Below are 17,936 nucleotides of genomic sequence, written 5' to 3' on the forward strand. Positions count from 1 at the left end.
CGGGCCCTAATGGAAGGGGTGGAGTGGGGGCAGGGTCAGAGGTGGGGGGGGGGTGTCAGTGATGTGGCCCTCGGGTCAATGCACTAATCCTCATGTGGCCCTCATGGTCATTTGCGTTTGAGACCCCTGGTCTAGATAATACCTAGTCCTGCCATGAGTGCCAGGGACTGGACTAGAGACCTCTCGAGGTCCCTTCCAGTCCTGTGCTTCTATGAATACCAGCCCTTTGCCTGAACCTCCGAGGCTGAGCCCTACCAGGGCATGTGTTGCCCCCAAGTGAGACTAGGCTACGGTTTTGTCACAGAGGTCATGGAATGCATAACTTGAGCCTGTGGTGCCTGGGAGCTGCAAAGTCCCCCCCACAGCCCATGGTGGCTGGGAACTGTGGGGGCCCCAAGCACCCAGCTGCTGTGGGGGGGAGGGGGTGCCCCAGAGCTCTGAGCCAGAGGCAGCTGGGATACCCCAAGCTGGGAGCCACAGACAGAGAGCCCCGCAGCTCTGAGCTGTCATGCATATTTTTAGTAAATGTCACACATGGGCTTCTGTTAATTTTTCTTTATTGCCTGTGACCTGTCTGTACTTTTACTAAAAATATGCATGACAAAATCTTAGCCTTATTTATGATTGCACCTGTCCCATCATATGCATCCGCTGTACTGCAAACATACAGTACTGGGGCTAGAACTAGGGACCTCTGCAAATGAAAGCCTCTACCTGGTAAGCTAAAAAAACCTGTGGGCTGCTGCTGGGGTGGTACTTTGGTCATCCCCTAGAGAACAGCAGTGCAAATATACATTATCCAGCATGTATGAGACATGATCCCACACACTCCCACCCCCTTTACTTTCTTCTTTCACATTTGCTTTTCCTGGAGCAGGAAACGTGCATGGATAAAATATCAGAGACTTGTTCTTTTGTGAGAGGGAGCTAGACTATTGCACACAATCTTCCATGGTGTTTATCCCAACTCTGTTCAGGCAAAACAGCAGAGTTTTGGAAATGAATCCAGTGGAAGGAACAAAGTGGATTTTGGATTAAAGAGTTCATTTTTAACTTTCCTCAGGTCCCGATACAATCTCTGTCCACAGAGGTGTGAAAAATTCTCAAGGCCTCCTCACTGGCAAAGCAAGCACTTGTCTGTTCTCTGCGTCAGAGCGAGCACAGTGACTACTCAAGGCTACTTATAAGTCACTAAGCCAATGTCTCCTTCATGGCAGCTAATACTCTGCTAGTGTTCCCAGAGGAAGCAGGAAGCAAACTGAGGCTCTGCTGGCCAGAGAAAAGGGTTGTGCTACTCAAATCCCTTTCCATGTAACTTAGGTGTAAGAGGCTTGGGAATGCTAAGCCATAGCAGGAGGATCCAATGCTAAAAAAATAATTCCTTTAGTACATGAAGCATGGAATTTTGACTGGCTCAGCCGCTTCCTGGAATTAATTCTGGATGTGCTGCTTCTGAGATAGCTCCTGACTGCTCTCCTTGTGCCTCCTATGTTCCAAGAGGAGCAAAATCATGTTTTAATCTGCTAGGACCCCAAAAGAGCCTCTAGGACCCCAAAATGCCCCCATATGCCTCCTGATTATTTAGCTTGAGGAGTTAGGCACAGGACTGAATATGCTGATAATAAGTGGCTTGAGACGTACAGGTAGTAAATGTTTCAACACTTCTACATTATCTTCAAAATGATCTTTAATTTTAAACATGTGTCATTTTTTAAATTAGCAGATTTAGCCCAAATGCCCCTTAAAAGAAAGATATAAATTCAGAAATAAAGACCTAGTAATTTATTTTTAAAATATAAAAACATGAAAAAGCAAATTTGGAATTCAGCCTCATTACGTTAAGAGCAGGCACAAACCATACTATAAAAAAAAAATCTAAACCCCCAAAGCCAGCCCTAGGGGAGCAGGCAGGGTGTCGAGAGTTACTATTCAACAAGCTTCAATGCCTGGCAGTTAATATGTTTAATTTGTCCAGACTTGCCCCACCCCCACCCCCCCTGCATGGAAAAGACAGGCTAACCCTACATGCTAGCCTGGCTGCTCTGGCATGCAGGAGGGGAGGGATGTAGTCATCCATGGGTCTGAATATTGCTCCCTCCTAGCACTCAGTGATGCCCTGCCACCGCATCTTTTGTGTGAAAGTGATTTGATTATTGTAACCCCAAGACCTATAATTTCAACCCACATAAACCGTGAGGTTTGACTTTTAGACCAGTTCTGTCTTTCCGGGGCAAGGGAAACAGCACACCTGCTGCCCTCCCTAGTTATGCTCTCCAGCAACGCCACCACCTCTCCCCAGGAGAGGGAGCACGGCCATTGAGAACAGTCCCTGGTTTTCTAGATTTGGTGTTTTATGTTGGCTTCACTCTGGCAAAACAGACTGGGGACCACCCATGTGTGGCAAAAGCCATTTTCCCACCAAACGCTGAGAAACATCAGACCTGTTCCTTGGGGGAGGAGGGCGATAGAAGGTAAATCTCATCTGTGCATGGAGCATTTCTTGTTCAAAAGTTCCAGAACTGTAGGTCTCCCCTGCTGCCACCTCCCGGCACTCAGCTGCAGCTCCCGTTCTCAGTCTGTCACTCTCCAAGTCTTTCTGACCTTTTTTAGTTTGTAAACTCACAAAGTAACATAGAAACTGCCTCAAGCTTTGGGGGAATTTTATACTTTTATACCAAGATAAACTTGGTAAGTTACACTCATTCATTTCTCAGTGTGGCTGTTCCTCAGACTGCATCTGTACCAGTCTGACTCTAGTCTAGTTGCAAGGAAAATTCCCTAGAGAACAGGTACTGGCATAGAGTTTTATGACTTGTGAACATACATCAGAAATGCTCTGCTTTTCTACATCCATTCAGTAAAGGAAACATCACCACCAATGGTCCAGAGAAGAAAACATGGCCCTGTGGTTAAGGCATTGGCTTAGGTCAGTAGAGATCTAAGTTCAGGTCTCTGACCTGCCTGTGTGACCTTCCTGTGGCCAGTCACTAAAGTTCCCTGTGCCAAGTACCCAACCTGTAAAAATCTTCAGTGTGGATCATCACCTGTCTGTAGTTGTACAGGACAAAATCAGAACTGACTGGATAACTGATGAGGGATGAGCTCCCCCACTCCTGGTTCTGCCTCCTGTAGCTACTGGCAGGGTGGTTGAATCCAGCTACTACTGAGAGAGAGAGAATTAAAACAAAACAAAGACAAACCTCAAAGAGGCAGTTTATCTCCTGCCTGGAATTACTGCATAAAAGGGCAGTGGCCTAGGTAGGGAAACCGTAAGCGGGACCATCTGTATCTGCCACCAACAGAGCAAGGAGTGGCCAGTAAAACTGTATTAGGTGCACACCCTCCCACAGCACACGTCTCATCATCCCCTCCTCCCTTCCTTCCTCAGGCAATCTGGTTGCCATCCCTTAGCTCCAGGGGATGTCAGGATTCTGCATGGAAGGGAGAAGGGAATCTCCCTCTCAGGAAGAAATTCCTTCTTGGACTAGGGAGCTCTTGGATGGTGCAAAAAGTGCCTTTACCTCAGAGGTCACCATCCTGTGAGCCCCAGGCAACAGTGGCAATATCCACTCTCAAAAGGGCAAATATAAGAGATGCCTGATAGTCAGAAGAGGTTTGCAGGACTCCTCATCTGACTCAGTGGAGGTGGTGATTGGGAACCTAAGGAGTAAAATTTTAAAAAGGGGGAAAGGGATCAAGAAATTACCTCAGACAAGAGAAAACTGGCCAATTCTTCTGGAGATAGTCGTTTCTCATTCATCATGAGAGCTAGTGCTTCTGCACACAAGGTTCTCATACATGGAAAGAAAAAGCTTAAAAGAAAGAATTGTTTGTGGGTGTTCTTCATTATGATTAAAATAAATTAAATGACAATCTTGACAGACATCAAAAAAAGAAAAAGAAGGCTGGAAAAATCTGTTCAATACAAGCCCAAGAGAGAAATAAAGAAGTCAAGAGGAAAGTCAGGATCTTCTTTACGGGAGGAAGGTGAACTCTCTCGATCTCAGAGCCTGAACAGCAGGATGAAACAAAGCAAGAGGATCTTTTTCCAATTACTTGAGAACACATTATGAATGGTGATTATATAACTGGGTATCCTGTCAGATGAGCCCATTAGAAAAGATTCTGAGGAGGAGGAAGAAAGGATAGATATAGAAATTACAAAAAATATTTTCCAACTGGTTCAAAATCTGAACCACACATTGCCTTTCATGACTTTTTGGAAAAGTGACTAAGGCTGAATAGGAGACATCTAGGAGACAAAGTCTACTAGATTGTCCAGGCATGCCAAAAAATTCTACAATGTGCACCACAGCAAAGCAGATTTTGTCTCTCATCCCAAAATGGACAGAGCAGATTCAGCACTACTCACAGACACTGCTATCCAACGGAAAGGGGCTTTTTCCCAAAAGAACCCGACTGCAGAATAGAAATATCCCTGTGTAGTATGTCTGAGGCTGCATCTTCCTCTCTGAAAGTTTCTGCTGGGGCAACATGTTTTGCAAGAGCAGTACTAGTCTGGACTGACAAATCTGGCAACTAGATTACCAAAAAAGGCTAAGAAATCATTATGATTAGGTTTGGACTTAAAGAAAATCTCAATGGCTTTAACTTGCATTGTCGATGCAACCAGGGATACTTTTATGTTTTCAGCGCGTGCCATGGCCTCCAACGTGGTGACCAGATGGCTCCTCTGGTTATGAGCCTGGAAGCACTATATACAAGCCAAAGTCATGTTAACAGCTTTGAAATATGTAGGAAGTTGGTTATTTGGGAAGCCATTAGACAGAGTGCTGGTGGAATTCTCAGATAAATCAAAAAAGAACTCTCCTAACGCCAAATCCAGAAAAGGGGACAATCGTCCTTATTATAGGTCTACATATCTTTTTTGTAGCTACTCCTATAGGAACAAAAGAAGAAACTACAGCAAAGGCAAATGGAACAAATCCAAGCCTGTAAAGGGGAGAGACCATTCTTCCTGCCACACAAATTTCAGCACTGGAAGCAATGTCTGAATACAATCAAGAGAGTTCAGATGAGCAACACCTATGGGGGGGGGGGGGACGAGAGACTATTAAAATTCAAGGACCAATGGCCTCTCTCCACATTGGACAGATGGGTCCTGAATGTGGTTCAACATGGGCACATCATAGAATTTTCAAAGATTCCAAATCATCATTTTCTCCCTTCTCCAGCAACAGCAAGAGGCAAAATATGCTAAAGGCCACAGATCAGCTTCTGTAATTCCATGTAATAGAGAGTTCCTGAGGCAGAGATGTTCTCTGGCCACTACTTAATCTTGTTTCTGATAGCCAAAAGATCTGAGGAGGACAGAGTGGTGTTGGACTTAAAGCACCTGAACAAGTTCAGAAGAAAGACCAGATTTAAGATGGAGACTTTGAAGTCCATAGCAGTGGCCATCTGCCAAGGGGATTACTTTATATCAATTGATTTGAAGACCTATCTTCCTGTGCCAATCCACTGGAAGCACAAGAGATTTCTGTGATTTGCTCATGGGACCAATGATGTTCCATACAAAGCACTGCCTTTCAGACTGTCATCCTCACAACGAGTGTTCATAAAAGTCCTCATTGTTCTGTTGGCTTTTCTCAGGCAAAAGGGGACACAGGAATACTCTTTCCTGGATGACATTCTAGGCAGAGCCCTGGCCAAAGAGGGGTCCACTCGAGCAACTTAGCCAATGATCCAAACATTGCAACAGCATGAACTTATTGTCAATTTCTAAGAGTGATCTTCAACCATCTCAGCACCGAGTCCATCTTGGAGTGTTGACAGAAAGATTTTGTGGGCTGTGTGTGTCAATCAGCCAAAAGACAGGACAAGATCAGATCAGCAATTACTCTCATGATGAGGTGCCTGAGGACGTCAGAACACTCATGAGAATGCCCATGAAGAATGATCAGGTCCTGCACAAGGATAGTTCCTTGGGAAAGAATGCACATGAGGATTCTTGAGTTTCCTGTTATCCCTTCCCTGCCATTTGCTGATTTTTTCAATCTCTGAAAGTGAACGTTCAGTCATAGAATCATAGAAGATTAGGGTTGGAAGAGACCTCAGGTCGTCATCTAATCCACCCCCCTGGCTCAAAGCAGGACCAGCCCCAACTAAATCATCCCAGCCAGGGCTCTGTCAAACCACGCCTTATAAACCTCTAAGGATGGAGATTCTACCACCTCCCTAGGGAACCCATTCCAGTGCTTCACCACCCTCCTAGTGAAATAGTTTTTACTAATATCCAACCTAGACCTCCCGCACTGCAACTTGAGACCATTGCTCCTTGTTCTGTCATCTGCCACCACTGAGAACAGCCGAGCTCCATCCTCTTTGGAACCCCCCTTCAGGTAGTTGAAGGCTACTATCAAATCTGCCCTCACTCTTCTCTTCTGCAGACTAAATAAGCCCAGTTCCCTGAGCCTCTTCTCATAAGTCATGCGTCCCCTAATTATTTGTGTTGCCCTCCGCTGGACTCTCTCCAATTTATCCACATCCTTTCTGTAGTGGGGGGCCCAAAACTGGATGCAGTACTCAGATGTAGCCTCACCAGTGCCAAATACAGGGGAATAAATCACTTCCCTTGATCTGCTGGCAATGCTCCTACTAATGCAGCCCAATATGGCATTAGCCTTCTTGGCAACAAGGGCACACTGTTGACTCACATCCAGTTTCTCGTCCATTGTAATTCCCAGGTCCTTTTTTGCAGACCTGCCGCTTAGTCAGTCCCCAGCCTCTAGCAGTGCATGGGATTCTTTTGTCCTAAGGGCAGGACTCTGCACTTGTCCTTGTTGAACCTCATCAGATTCCTTTTGGCCCAATCCTCCAATTTGTCTAGGTCACTCTGGACCCTATCCCTACCCTCCAGCATATCTACCTCTCCCCCACAGCTTAGTGCCCTCTGCAAACTTGTCGAGGGAGGGATAGCTCAGTGGTTTGAGCATTGGCGTGCTAAACCCAGGGTTGTGAGTTCAATCCTTGAGGGGGCCACTTAGGGATCTGGGGCAAAAATCAGTACTTGGTCCTGCTAGTGAAGGCAGGGGGCTGGACTCGATGACCTTTCAGGGTCCCGTCCAGCTCTATGAGATAGGTATGTCTCCATATAGTATTTATTATTAGGGTGCAATCCATCCCATCATCCATGTTATTGACATTGACTCACCTTGGGGGCCCCTTGGCTTCCCATCTGGGAAGATTCTCACCTACCTGATGCCTACCTGGCTGTGAAGCTTGCATACATGTAACTAATCTTGACTTCTTTAAGACAGTTGCATGACATTTTGATTTAAAAAAATAGCATTATAGAATATCAGTAGTGCACACGTTACATCTTTTATCTTTACAATAACTTTTTATTACAATACAATGACTTTTTATCAATACATTAGAAGCAAGAGGAAGACCAAAGACAGGGTAGGCCCACTGCTTAGTGAAGAGGGAGAAACAGTAACAGGAAACTTGGAAATGGCAGAGATGCTTAATGACTTCTTTGTTTCGGTCTTCACCGAGAAGTCTGAAGGAATGCCTAACATAGTGAATGCTAATGGGAAGGGGGTAGGTTTAGCGGATAAAATAAAAAAAGAACAAGTTAAAAATCACTTAGAAAAGTTAGATGCCTGCAAGTCACCCGGGCCTGATGAAATGCATCCTAGAATACTCAAGGAGCTAATAGAGGAGGTATCTGAGCCTCTAGCTATTATCTTTGGAAAGTCATGGGAGACGGGAGAGATTCCAGAAGACTGGAAAAGGGCAAATATAGTGCCCATCTATAAAAAGGGAAATAAAAACAACCCAGGTAACTACAGACCAGTTAGTTTAACTTCTGTGCCAGGGAAGATAATGGAGCAAGTAATTAAGGAAATCATCTGCAAACACTTGGAAGGTGGTAAGGTGATAGGGAACAGCCAGCATGGATTTGTGAAGAACAAATCATGTCAAACCAATCTGATAGCTTTCTTTGATAGAATAACGAGCCTTGTGGATAAGGGTGAAGCGGTGGATGTGGTATACCTAGACTTTAGTAAGGCATTTGATACGGTCTCGCATGATATTCTTATCGATAAACTAGGCAAATACAAATTAGATGGGGCTACTATAAGGTGGGTGCATAACTGGCTGGATAACCGTACTCAGAGAGTTGTTATTAATGGTTCCCAATCCTGCTGGAAAGGCGTAACGAGTGGGGTTCCGCAGGGGTCTGTTTTGGGACCGGCTCTGTTCAATATCTTCATCAACGACTTAGATATTGGCATAGAAAGTACGCTTATTAAGTTTGCGGATGATACCAAACTGGGAGGGATTGCAACTACTTTGGAGGACAGGGTCATAATTCAAAATGATCTGGACAAATTGGAGAAATGGTCTGAGTTAAACAGGATGAAGTTTAACAAAGACAAATGCAAAGTGCTCCACTTAGGAAGGAAAAATCAATTTCACACATACAGAATGGGAAAAGACTGTCTAGGAAGGAGTACGGCAGAAAGGGATCTAGGGGTTATAGTGGACCACAAGCTAAATACGAGTCAACAGTGTGATGCTGTTGCAAAAAAAGCAAACATGATTCTGGGATGCATTAACAGGTGTGTTGTGAGCAAGACACGAGAAGTCATTCTTCCGCTCTACTCTGCTCTGGTTAGGCCTCAGCTGGAGTATTGTGTCCAGTTCTGGGCGCCGCATTTTAAAAAAGATGTGGAGAAATTGGAAAGGGTCCAAAGAAGAGCAACAAGAATGATTAAAGGTCTTGAGAACATGACCTATGAAGGAAGGCTGAAAGAACTGGGTTTGTTTAGTTTGGAGAAGAGAAGACTGAGAGGGGACATGATAGCAGTTTTCAGGTATCTAAAAGGGTGTCATGAGGAGGAGGGAGAGAACTTGTTCACCTTAGCCTCTAAGGATAGAACCAGAAACAATGGGTTTAAACTGCAGCAAGGGAGGTCTAGGTTGGACATTAGGAAAAAGTTCCTAACTGTCAGGGTGGTTAAACACTGGAACAAATTGCCTAGGGAGGTTGTGGAATCTCCGTCTCTGGAGATATTTAAGAGTAGGTTAGATAAATGTCTATCAGGGATGGTCTAGACAGTATTTGGTCCTGCCATGCGGGCAGGGGACTGGACTCGATGACCTCTCGAGGTCCCTTCCAGTCCTATAATTTATGATTCTATGATTCTATGATACATGGATTAAGAACTGGCTGACATATCTAAATGTAATAGTCACTGAGGAATCATGATTGAACGGGAGGTGGGGACGGGGGGGGGGTTGAGAGAAATCTTCAGTGGTGTCCTGCAGATATCACTTCTAGGCCTGACATTATTTAACATTTTCATCAATGATCTGTAAGTAAATATAAAATCACTGCAGATAAAATTTGTGGATGACACAAAAATCTGTGAAGTGATAAACAATGACATGGCAGTCATACAGAATGATCTGGATCGCTTAGTAAACTGGGCCCATTCAAACAAAATGATTCTTAATACAGCCAAAGGCAACTTTATACATCTGCGAACAAGGAGTGCAGGCCATACCTACTGAATGGGACTGTATCCTGGAAAGCACTGACTCAGAGAAGTATTTAAGGGTCATAGGGAAGCAGCTCAAGAGGAGGCCCCAGTCTGACGCGCTGGCAAAAAGGGCTAATATGATCCATGAAGATATAAACTGAGGAATAATGAGTAGTAGAGATTTTTACCTCTGTATATGGCATTGGTGAGACCAGCACAAGAATATTGTCCAGTTCTGGTGTCCATATTATTTAAAATGTTGAAAAACCAGAGTGTGCAGTAAAGAGCCACAAAAACTGTATAAGGGCTGGAGACGTACAGATCTTTTACAGTGAGACTTAACTAGCTGCATCTGTTTATCTTACTTCAAAGAAAATGTGAGTGGTGACTTGATTAGCATTTAACTACCTCCATAGGGAGAAAATATAGGGTGCTAAAGAGTTCTTTAGGAGAAAGGCGTAACAAGAAGTTGTCTATTTTCTCTACACCCGTCATGATTTTATAGACCTCAATCATATCTCCCCTTAGCCGTCTCTTTTCCAAGCTGAAAATTCCCAGTCTTATTAATCTCTCCTAATAAGGAAGCCGTTCCACACTACTAATAATTTTTGTTGCCCTTTTCTGAACCTTTTCCAATTCCAATATATCTTTTTTGAGATGGGTAGACCACACCTGCACACAATATTCAAGACGTGTGCATACCATGGATTTATATCGAGGCAACGTATTTTCTGTCCGATTATTTATCCCTTTCTTAATTATTCCCAGCATTCTGTTCGCTTTTTTGACTGCCACTGCACATTGAGTGGATGTTTGCAGAGAACTATTCACAATGACTCCAAGATCTCTTTCTTGAGTGGTAACAGCTAATTTAGACCCCATAATTTTATATGTATAGTTGGGATTATGCTTTCCAAAGTGCATTACTTTGCATTTATCAACATTAAATTTCATCTGCCATTTTGTTGCCCAGTCACCCAGTTTTGAGAGATCCTTTTGTAGCTCTTTGCAGTCTGCCTGGGTCTTAACTACCTTTAGTAATTTTGTATAATTTTGTATGCACTAATGTGAATACTAATGTGTGTGCGCATGAGTGCGTGAGAGAATGCATGTCTACATGATAGTGCACGTGGCTAGGTCCCTGAGAATCCATGTAAGAGAGCACATTTGCCAGCAAGTGTTAAAACAAAGCTCAAAGACAAATGCCTGAATAGCTCCCACAGAGCTGCTCCGTAAGAGCCTGAACATTTCTTGCCAACACAGCGTAAGAAGCCTGTGGACGTGCTCTCCCATCCTGTCCTGCACACGGAAAGGCTCCAGCAAACATCCCTTATTTTCAGGCCACTGTAAGGAGTCAGTGCCAGAGTCATGCCCTGGACCCTTCGTGAGGCCTGCCACACCCATAATTGCACCAGACTTTATTAAAGCGAAACAAGAAGAAAATGTGGAAAACAGTTCATAAGGGAAAGCACAAGGCTCTATTAATTATCCAAATGCATAAAAGTGTTAGTGTAAAACAATCATTTCTGTTTGAACGTTAACAGTAGGATGAGCTGGAATGCAATAGGAATCTTTAGTCTCTATCCCTAAATATAAACAAAAGCGGAGACCTGCTCAAGCACTGACTCCTCTGCCTGGATTCAACAGGCTAAACAAAAAAGGAATGTAAAAGGCTGCATCACCTATTGAACTGAGGGGACTGCCACCTCCTTCCCAATGGATGCACTAACCAGTCCTTCGCTGCAGCAAGGCTGGGCGCTTTCTGCTTGGGATCTTTAGATACAGTTCTAGCCATTTTTACCTTTTCACACTTGTGGGGCTGGTCAGGTTCCCTGGGTACTTCCAATGCTGAGACCAGAGGTTCCCACAGCCTCTGGCAGGTTTCAGGTTCCTTTGTGATGTTTGGTCATCCTGCTCAAGGAGGACTCTGACTTGTATGTGGGGGGGGGGGGGGGGGGTGAGGGGGGGGAGAAATTCAGTGCCTGGTTGGGTTAAGATGGCAAAGGGCATGCTGAGAGATAGAAGTAGGTCATTTTTCTGAACATTCCCTTAATCTGGGACACACTCCAGAACAGTGAAAGTGGAAGTCGGAGTTCTACCGGCTCACAGCGCTGATGCAGAGGTAAGGCAGGCAGGGGAAGAGATGTTACTTTAAAGTGAAACAGTTCAAAGGCACCTGTCATCCATCAATGCCAACTACCAAATGCACATTAAGCAAAGGCATTTCCCTTCTGCCATTTCCTTAGAGCTGGCCATTATTCCCAGCTCTCCAGTTGTTCACCTCAGGTACTGATAGCACTGACTATAACATTGCAGTGTCCCCCCCATAAACTATCAGGTGAGCTGGGAGAGAGTAGAAAGTTTTGGCAATATGGATCTCATCTCAGTTAGTGAAAAATTATTTCTACCTCCAGCTCCCCTGGGCTCTGATCATTTTCAAAACCCTTGGAGCACAAAGATTCCTGCCCAGACATGTCTGTTCCACTGACACCCAGAGTCAGGGCTAAAGCTCTGTAACACATCTGGAAGTGACAGTACTAGTGGGATTACTCTGGCGCACTATTAACACAAGGTTTTGGGACCTGAGGTTACAGAACCAGCTACTTTGGGGGCACTCAGACCACATTCTCCTAGGGTGTAAACTAGAAGCAATAAATGTGAACGTAACCATCCTCTTGCACCAGGACAAGGCGCCCGTCATCGTCCACAGCAAGGACACGAGGTCTCTTCTGCCGACTTTGGTTGCTCAACACTACCTCCCCCGTCTCACCATCTGGGGAAAATTTAATCACCTTCAACTGATCGACCACAAAAATGTTACTGGACATGTCCACGCATACACTGAACGGCTTGGTCAGCAGTGAGTGTGAGGTTTTCAGCACGTTGAGGATCAGCCCAGACTTCCCAATGATGACAATCTGCTTCTTGATGAAATCTGAGACAATGAATTCCTCCTGGTAATTGACGGCAATGAAAAGAAACTTCCCCCCATGGTAACCTGTGGGTGCCACCCTGCCCATGCAGTGTCCTGAAGGGCTGTAAAGGGAGATGGAGCAGAGTGTGCCCTCACTCACGGCAATATAGGAGTCCTTATAGGAGGTGATCGCATAGGAAGACTCGGATCCCCTTAGCAGCAACTTGTGCAGAAACTTGCCCTCAAGGGTCAGGAAGAAGAGGAAGGAATCTGAAGAGCAAGCGAGGACGTCTCCACAGAGCGAAATGCCACAGAAGACACCGTCTGAATCTGGCAGAGGTATTGATTGCTGAAAGTGCCCACCAGCGCTGTACTGCTTTATCTCATCATTCTCCTGATCCAACAGGAGAATGCCACCAGCGTGAGGCAGAACAGCAATCCCTGTGATATTGGGCTTTACTTGGAAGCAGCACTGGTCTACCTCAAAAGTGCAGACACGCTTAGGCCTTTTACTGCGCCTGCTGCAACAAGAGAGGTTCTTGTTGGGAGTGTCAGGAGCACTCTCTTCAGAGCTTGGACAGGAGTCTTCTTCTAAATTCATGGGCAAGAATGGGTCATCCTCACACTCCTCACTGGGGGAAGCAGATGCCTCGCTATCTGGCTCAAAAACAATTCCCATGTCTCCTTCAGGCTGTTCCCTGGGAAACACTAGACTAAAGAGTGCTGCCTTGGACAGCATTTCCGGCTGATCCCAGGCTATGGCCAATTCAGGGATTTGGCCCTCTAGTTTCTGTGGGATATACGTCTGGAGCTCCTGAATCCGATTCCTTATCATGCCCTCCAGGTGTAAGATCTCATAGTCCTTTCCCACATAGAGGACCCTTTGAGAGAACTCCCTGGTGCTGATTGCTTTATCTCTTTGGCTCTGGAGCTCCTCTTTCATCAGGCGACAACTTTTCATTTGCTGAGTTAGAAAAGCAGACAACTCACCCAGAATGGCTTCCTTCTGGGCCTGGAGATAGTAGATAAAGTCATCCACATATCTAGTGATCCTCTCCTTTATGTTCTCTCCTGATGTTTTCAACTTATCTACTGTCTCCTCCACAGCTTTTTCCTGCTCAGAGATGCATGTTATCGTTCCTGCCAGGCTGTCAATTAGCTGCTCAACAGAAGGCCTTTTCCGCTGCACAGCATTTGCCATAGAGACCACCTTGTGCTGAAAATGGTCTAGCATACGGCAGTCCCTGCAGATGGGAGCGCTGCAGGTGTCACAGAAGAATCGCAGAGCTTCCTGCTGGTGGTCCTGGCAGCACAGCTCCTGAAGCAGCCTCATCTCAGCATCATATTCCCCAGCTAGAAACTCCTCAAGCTTCACTACCTTGTGATGAAGAGTGAGACGGGAGCAGCAATGGCCCTGAGTGCAGGACTGGCACAAGAAATCCTTGCAGTCTAGGCAACGGGCAGTGGCAGTCAAGATCTTCTGGGCATCTGAGCAAACTGTGCAGGCCAAGTCCCTGTTGTGTTTAATCTGGAATAACTCCAGGAGGCTGTTGATGAAGAAGTTGGTTTTCAGACTTGAGACACCTCCTGGGACATCTGTTTGCAGCCGGCACTCAGGACACTGGAGGGCTCCGTCCCTCACTAGTGGTTCCAGGCAATGCTGGCAGTAACTGTGCAGACATGGAAGGATCTTTGGCACTGTGTAGAGATCATAGCAGATTTTACAGGTCAGGAAATCCTCCTTGATTAATTCTTGTAAGGACATAAAGGTTAGAGCCATTGTTCCATCCAAACAAGGCCTGGAAACAAAACAAAGAAGAGTCAAAATGCACTCATCTTATTTGTACACCCATCATCTGAGTGACAGTCCTGCTGAAGGCTGCAATCCCAAGAAAAAGACAGGCTGACACATGGGAGGAACAAGGAGAAAGAGAGAAGCAGATATATGGGTGAGAGGAGAGGGAGACAGGGTCACGGTCTGGCCTTCATCATATATCTGTCCTTGTGCATGCTTCTGTTTAGTTGGATGTGTATCTTTAGCGAGCACCTGTGGAAATTTTTGCTTCCTGACACTATGCAGAAATGTTTGAATCTATTCGCCCTGGGGACATAGGCAAGAAAGAGTTGAGCATCCAGGAATTTTATCCCCAAAATTACTAAAATGTATAGTCTAGACAGACACAAGGAATGGCAGGTGAGAGAACTATGCTAATTTAAGGAAGAATCTATCTGGGATCTGAGTTGGATCAGCTGACACACTGAAGTTCTCTAGAGCTCTGACCCAAATTACTTACTGAAGGAACTCATGTTTTTTATGAATTTTAGAACATACACCAAAGATTAGGCTATAACAAATTCTAACAAACCAATTATGGACAATACAATGCAATTATCATATTAAGGTCAGAAATAAGGTTCGTTAGCAGCAACATTGGCATTAAATCATCAGTTTAATCAAACCATCAAATTAACACAGCAAATAATCACTTTATCCCAAAACAGGAAGTTCAAGGAGTTAGTTAATTAATTTAGTTACAAACCACCGGAACTCTTACTCACAGCACCAACAAAAGTCTTTAGTTGGGTGAATATTTCAGTATAAAAACCAAATTGACTTACGTCTATAGCGCTCCCTCAGAAGCCAATTAATGCTTTCCTCCCAGAACTTCACTGTAAGGTACTGGTTTCTGGCACTTAGTGCTTTTTGCCAGTGGATGTAAAGTAAAAATGGGTCCACCTCTGATGGAGACACTATTTCTTCAAAATCAGTAGTGAATCCTGTCTTGGTGTATCAGAGAGACCTGGGACAACTTAAAAACAGGCACATGAATTAATTTTATTTTGATTCATCACAAAATACTTAAATAACTTATGTCATGACAAAACATATGGTTAGTGTAAAAGGGTAGCAAGCCCATTTGAGGGCTAGAGGCCTGGGGCCAACCAACCCTAGTTACTAGACAGGCACATCTGAGCAGGGATCAGGTGATTCCCTTATGGGATGTGTGTGTGTGTCAGAGCCTGCAGAGAGCAAGAGGCTCTTGAAGGAAACCCCTGACCATGCAGTAGGGTTTGAACCTCAGAGCCAGGGGCTGAAGAAAGCTGAGGGCCAGAGAGAGCAACCTCCACACCAGTAAAACAAACAAACAAACAAAAAAAACAATTCCTCCTCCTCCAGCCAGGTAGGTCCGAGAGTGGTCTGCCAAGGCAGGGAAGAGCTGCAGAGAACAGACTCAAGGGATAAAGAGAAGCCCCACAACTGAGTTTTGTTTGGTCTCTTATGTCAATTAATTAGACCCTGGGAGGAAGGGCATTACTGGGCAAAAAGCCCCTGTGGAGTTTATTTAAGAAGGCCCCTGAAAGGGGAAGTTGAAGCATGGCTGCTGCAGAGCTATCTCAGGCCACAAAGGGGCACTTGAGAGGCGGCCTGCCTGTGACAGTAAAATTAATGCTGCATTAAGCATCACTCAGTAGTAAAAAAAAAAAAAAAAAAATTACCCTGAGCTCTGCTAGGGCTATTTCCAGGGCGCCCAGAGGATTCAGGGGACCTGGGGCAAAGCGGGGGAGCTGCGGCCAGCTCACCCAGCAGCAGTCTGGGTCTTCGACGGCATTTCGGCAGTGGGGGGCCCTTCAGTCGCTCCGCGTCTTTGGCAGCACTGAAGGACCCGCCGCCGAAAACCCAGAGCGACTGAAGGGGCCCCCGCTGCCAAAGACCCGGACCGCCGCCAGGCCAGGGCTTGCGGGGCCGCTGCAGGGCCCAGGGCAAATTGCCCCACTTGCCCCGCCCCGGGTGGCCTTGGCTATTTCTGCCCGTTTATCTGGCCATTTGCATGGGCACTTACCTGATCCATACACGCACTGGCAGCAGTTAGGTGCACACACATGCAGACAGGCACATATATTTCTAAATCTGGTCATTCAAGTCAAATTGTAAACTGTGTGTAGCAGGGATTGGGGCCATCGTGTGAGTCTACAGCCATGGTTCTCAACCGGGAGCCCCAGCGCTTCCCCCCCCCCCCGCTGAAGCAGGGAGCCGCACTGAGAGCCCCCCACCCCATACACAGCCCCTAGCTACCCCCTGCTTGCACCCTGAGCGGTTTTCAAACTTTTTGAACGGAGTGCCCCCTTTGAGTTATAGTTTTTGGTTGTCCCCCCACAGCCCAGACAGGCTGGGTGGGTGGGTGGGCGAGTCGGGGGGGGGGGGGCGCTCGCGCTCCCTGAACTCTGCTGTGCAGCGCTGGCTCGAGCCCCCCCAGCCCTTGCCCCCCCCAAACAGAAGTACAATTATGCCTATGCCCAAGGGTCCCCCCCAGCCCAGAGCCCCCCGACGGCCCTGGAGTTTTCACGGCCTGTCCGGGGGAGGGAGGGGGGCTCAGCGAGGAAAGGTTGAGACCCCCCCCGTGTACAGCGCCTGCCAGGGCGGCACCTCGTCCCGAGGCAGCCTCCAGCAGGGCTGAAACGGGGCAATAACTAGCCCCCGCGGGGCCGGGGGGGTCTGTCTCGGGGGGCAGCGCGCGGAGCCCCCCCGGGCTGCCCAGCACCCGAGCCGCTTGGGGCCTGCGGCGGCTCCAGGTGCGGGGCCGGGGGGACCAAGGGACGGGGGGGGCCGGGGCCCTGCCCCGCTCACTGCCCTTCGCGCCGCCCCATTCCCGCCAGCGCGACTCACCCGCCGCCGGCCCAGCGCGACAGGGACACGGCCACTTCCGCTCCCGAGCTGCGCAGGCGCGGCCAGCGGGGGCGTCATCGCACTTCCGGGAGCCGCTCCACGTCCGCCCGCCCGCCGCCCCGGCAAGGGCGGGAAGAGGGGGGGGGAGGACAGGGAGGTGAGGTAGGGCAGGGGTGGGGGGGACTAGGGGCAGGAGGGAAGACGGAAGGGTGGGAGGGAGGGAGGATGGGAGGGAAGAAGGGAGGACTGGAGGGAGGAAGGGCAGGGGGTGAGGGGTAGGGAGGAAGGGTAGGGGGGAAGGGCAGGTGGGGAGGACTGGGGGCGGGAGGGAAGACGGAAGGGCGGGAGGGAGGAGGGAGAGAGGATGGGATGGGAGGGAAGAAGGGAGGACTGGAGGGAGGAAGGGCAGGGGGTGAGGGGTAGGGAGGAATGGCAGGTAGGGAGGACTGGGGGCAGGAGGGAAGACGGAAGGGCGGGAGGGAGGAGGGAGAGAGGATGGGAGGGGAGGGAAGAAAGAAGGGAGGACTGGAGGGAGGAAGGGCAGGGGGTGAGGGGTAGGGAGGAAGGGCAGGGGGCAAGGGCAGGTGGGGAGGACTGGGGGCGGGAAGGAAGAAAGGAGGACAGGGAGGTGAGGTAGGGCAGGGGAGGGTGGGACTAGGGGGCTGAGGGAGGAAGGCCGGGGGTGAGGGGGACTGGGGGGAGGATGGGATGGGAGGGAAGAAGGGAGGACCGGAGGGAGGAAGGAAGGACAGGGGGTGAGGGGTAGGGAGGAAGGGCAGGTAGGGAGGACTGGGGGCGGGAGGGGAGGAGGGAGAGAGGATGGGATGGGAGGGAAGAAGGG

The 17,936-nt window shown here is 47.6% G+C and overlaps 2 protein-coding genes across 9 annotated transcripts in view; one reads left to right on the forward strand and one right to left on the reverse strand.

Annotated features, from left to right (window-relative positions):
* The window catches only part of TMEM125 (transmembrane protein 125), a 39,557-nt gene that overhangs the window by 15,697 nt on the left and 5,924 nt on the right, over nucleotides 1-17,936 (forward strand). Inside the window, exon 1 of one of the 6 annotated variants that reach the window (XR_006173198.2) lies at nucleotides 17,182-17,252. The exons of 4 other annotated variants lie outside the window; for them this stretch is intronic. The gene's annotated coding sequence lies outside the window, so the exon portion shown is untranslated. Of the gene's footprint in view, nucleotides 1-17,181; nucleotides 17,258-17,936 lie in introns of those variants that run through there. One more of the 6 variants, XR_010589575.1, reaches the window with a different exon arrangement.
* Nucleotides 1,670-17,233, reverse strand: LOC101937783 (E3 ubiquitin-protein ligase TRIM56-like). Of its 3 annotated transcripts, XR_010589570.1 has the most exons (4): nucleotides 17,096-17,233; nucleotides 15,049-15,239; nucleotides 9,134-14,228; nucleotides 1,670-8,374 (listed from the first exon to the last, which is right to left on the reverse strand). XR_010589570.1 is itself a non-coding variant. In XM_008166687.4 (3 exons), exon 3 carries the CDS (start codon nucleotides 14,207-14,209, stop codon nucleotides 12,158-12,160), a length of 2,052 nt encoding a protein of 683 aa, XP_008164909.1. In that variant the 5' UTR covers nucleotides 14,210-14,228; nucleotides 15,049-15,239; nucleotides 16,272-17,089; the 3' UTR covers nucleotides 10,919-12,157. The 3 variants fall into 3 exon arrangements, 2 of the variants coding, with proteins under 2 accessions (XP_008164909.1, XP_042701193.1); XM_008166687.4 differs by lacking the exons at nucleotides 1,670-8,374; nucleotides 17,096-17,233 and adding an exon at nucleotides 16,272-17,089 and having other exon boundaries at nucleotides 10,919-14,228; XM_042845259.2 differs by lacking the exons at nucleotides 1,670-8,374; nucleotides 15,049-15,239 and having other exon boundaries at nucleotides 10,919-14,228; nucleotides 17,096-17,201.

This window comes from Chrysemys picta, chromosome 8 (assembly GCF_011386835.1).
Source record: "Chrysemys picta bellii isolate R12L10 chromosome 8, ASM1138683v2, whole genome shotgun sequence".
Lineage (NCBI taxonomy): Eukaryota > Metazoa > Chordata > Testudines > Emydidae > Chrysemys > Chrysemys picta.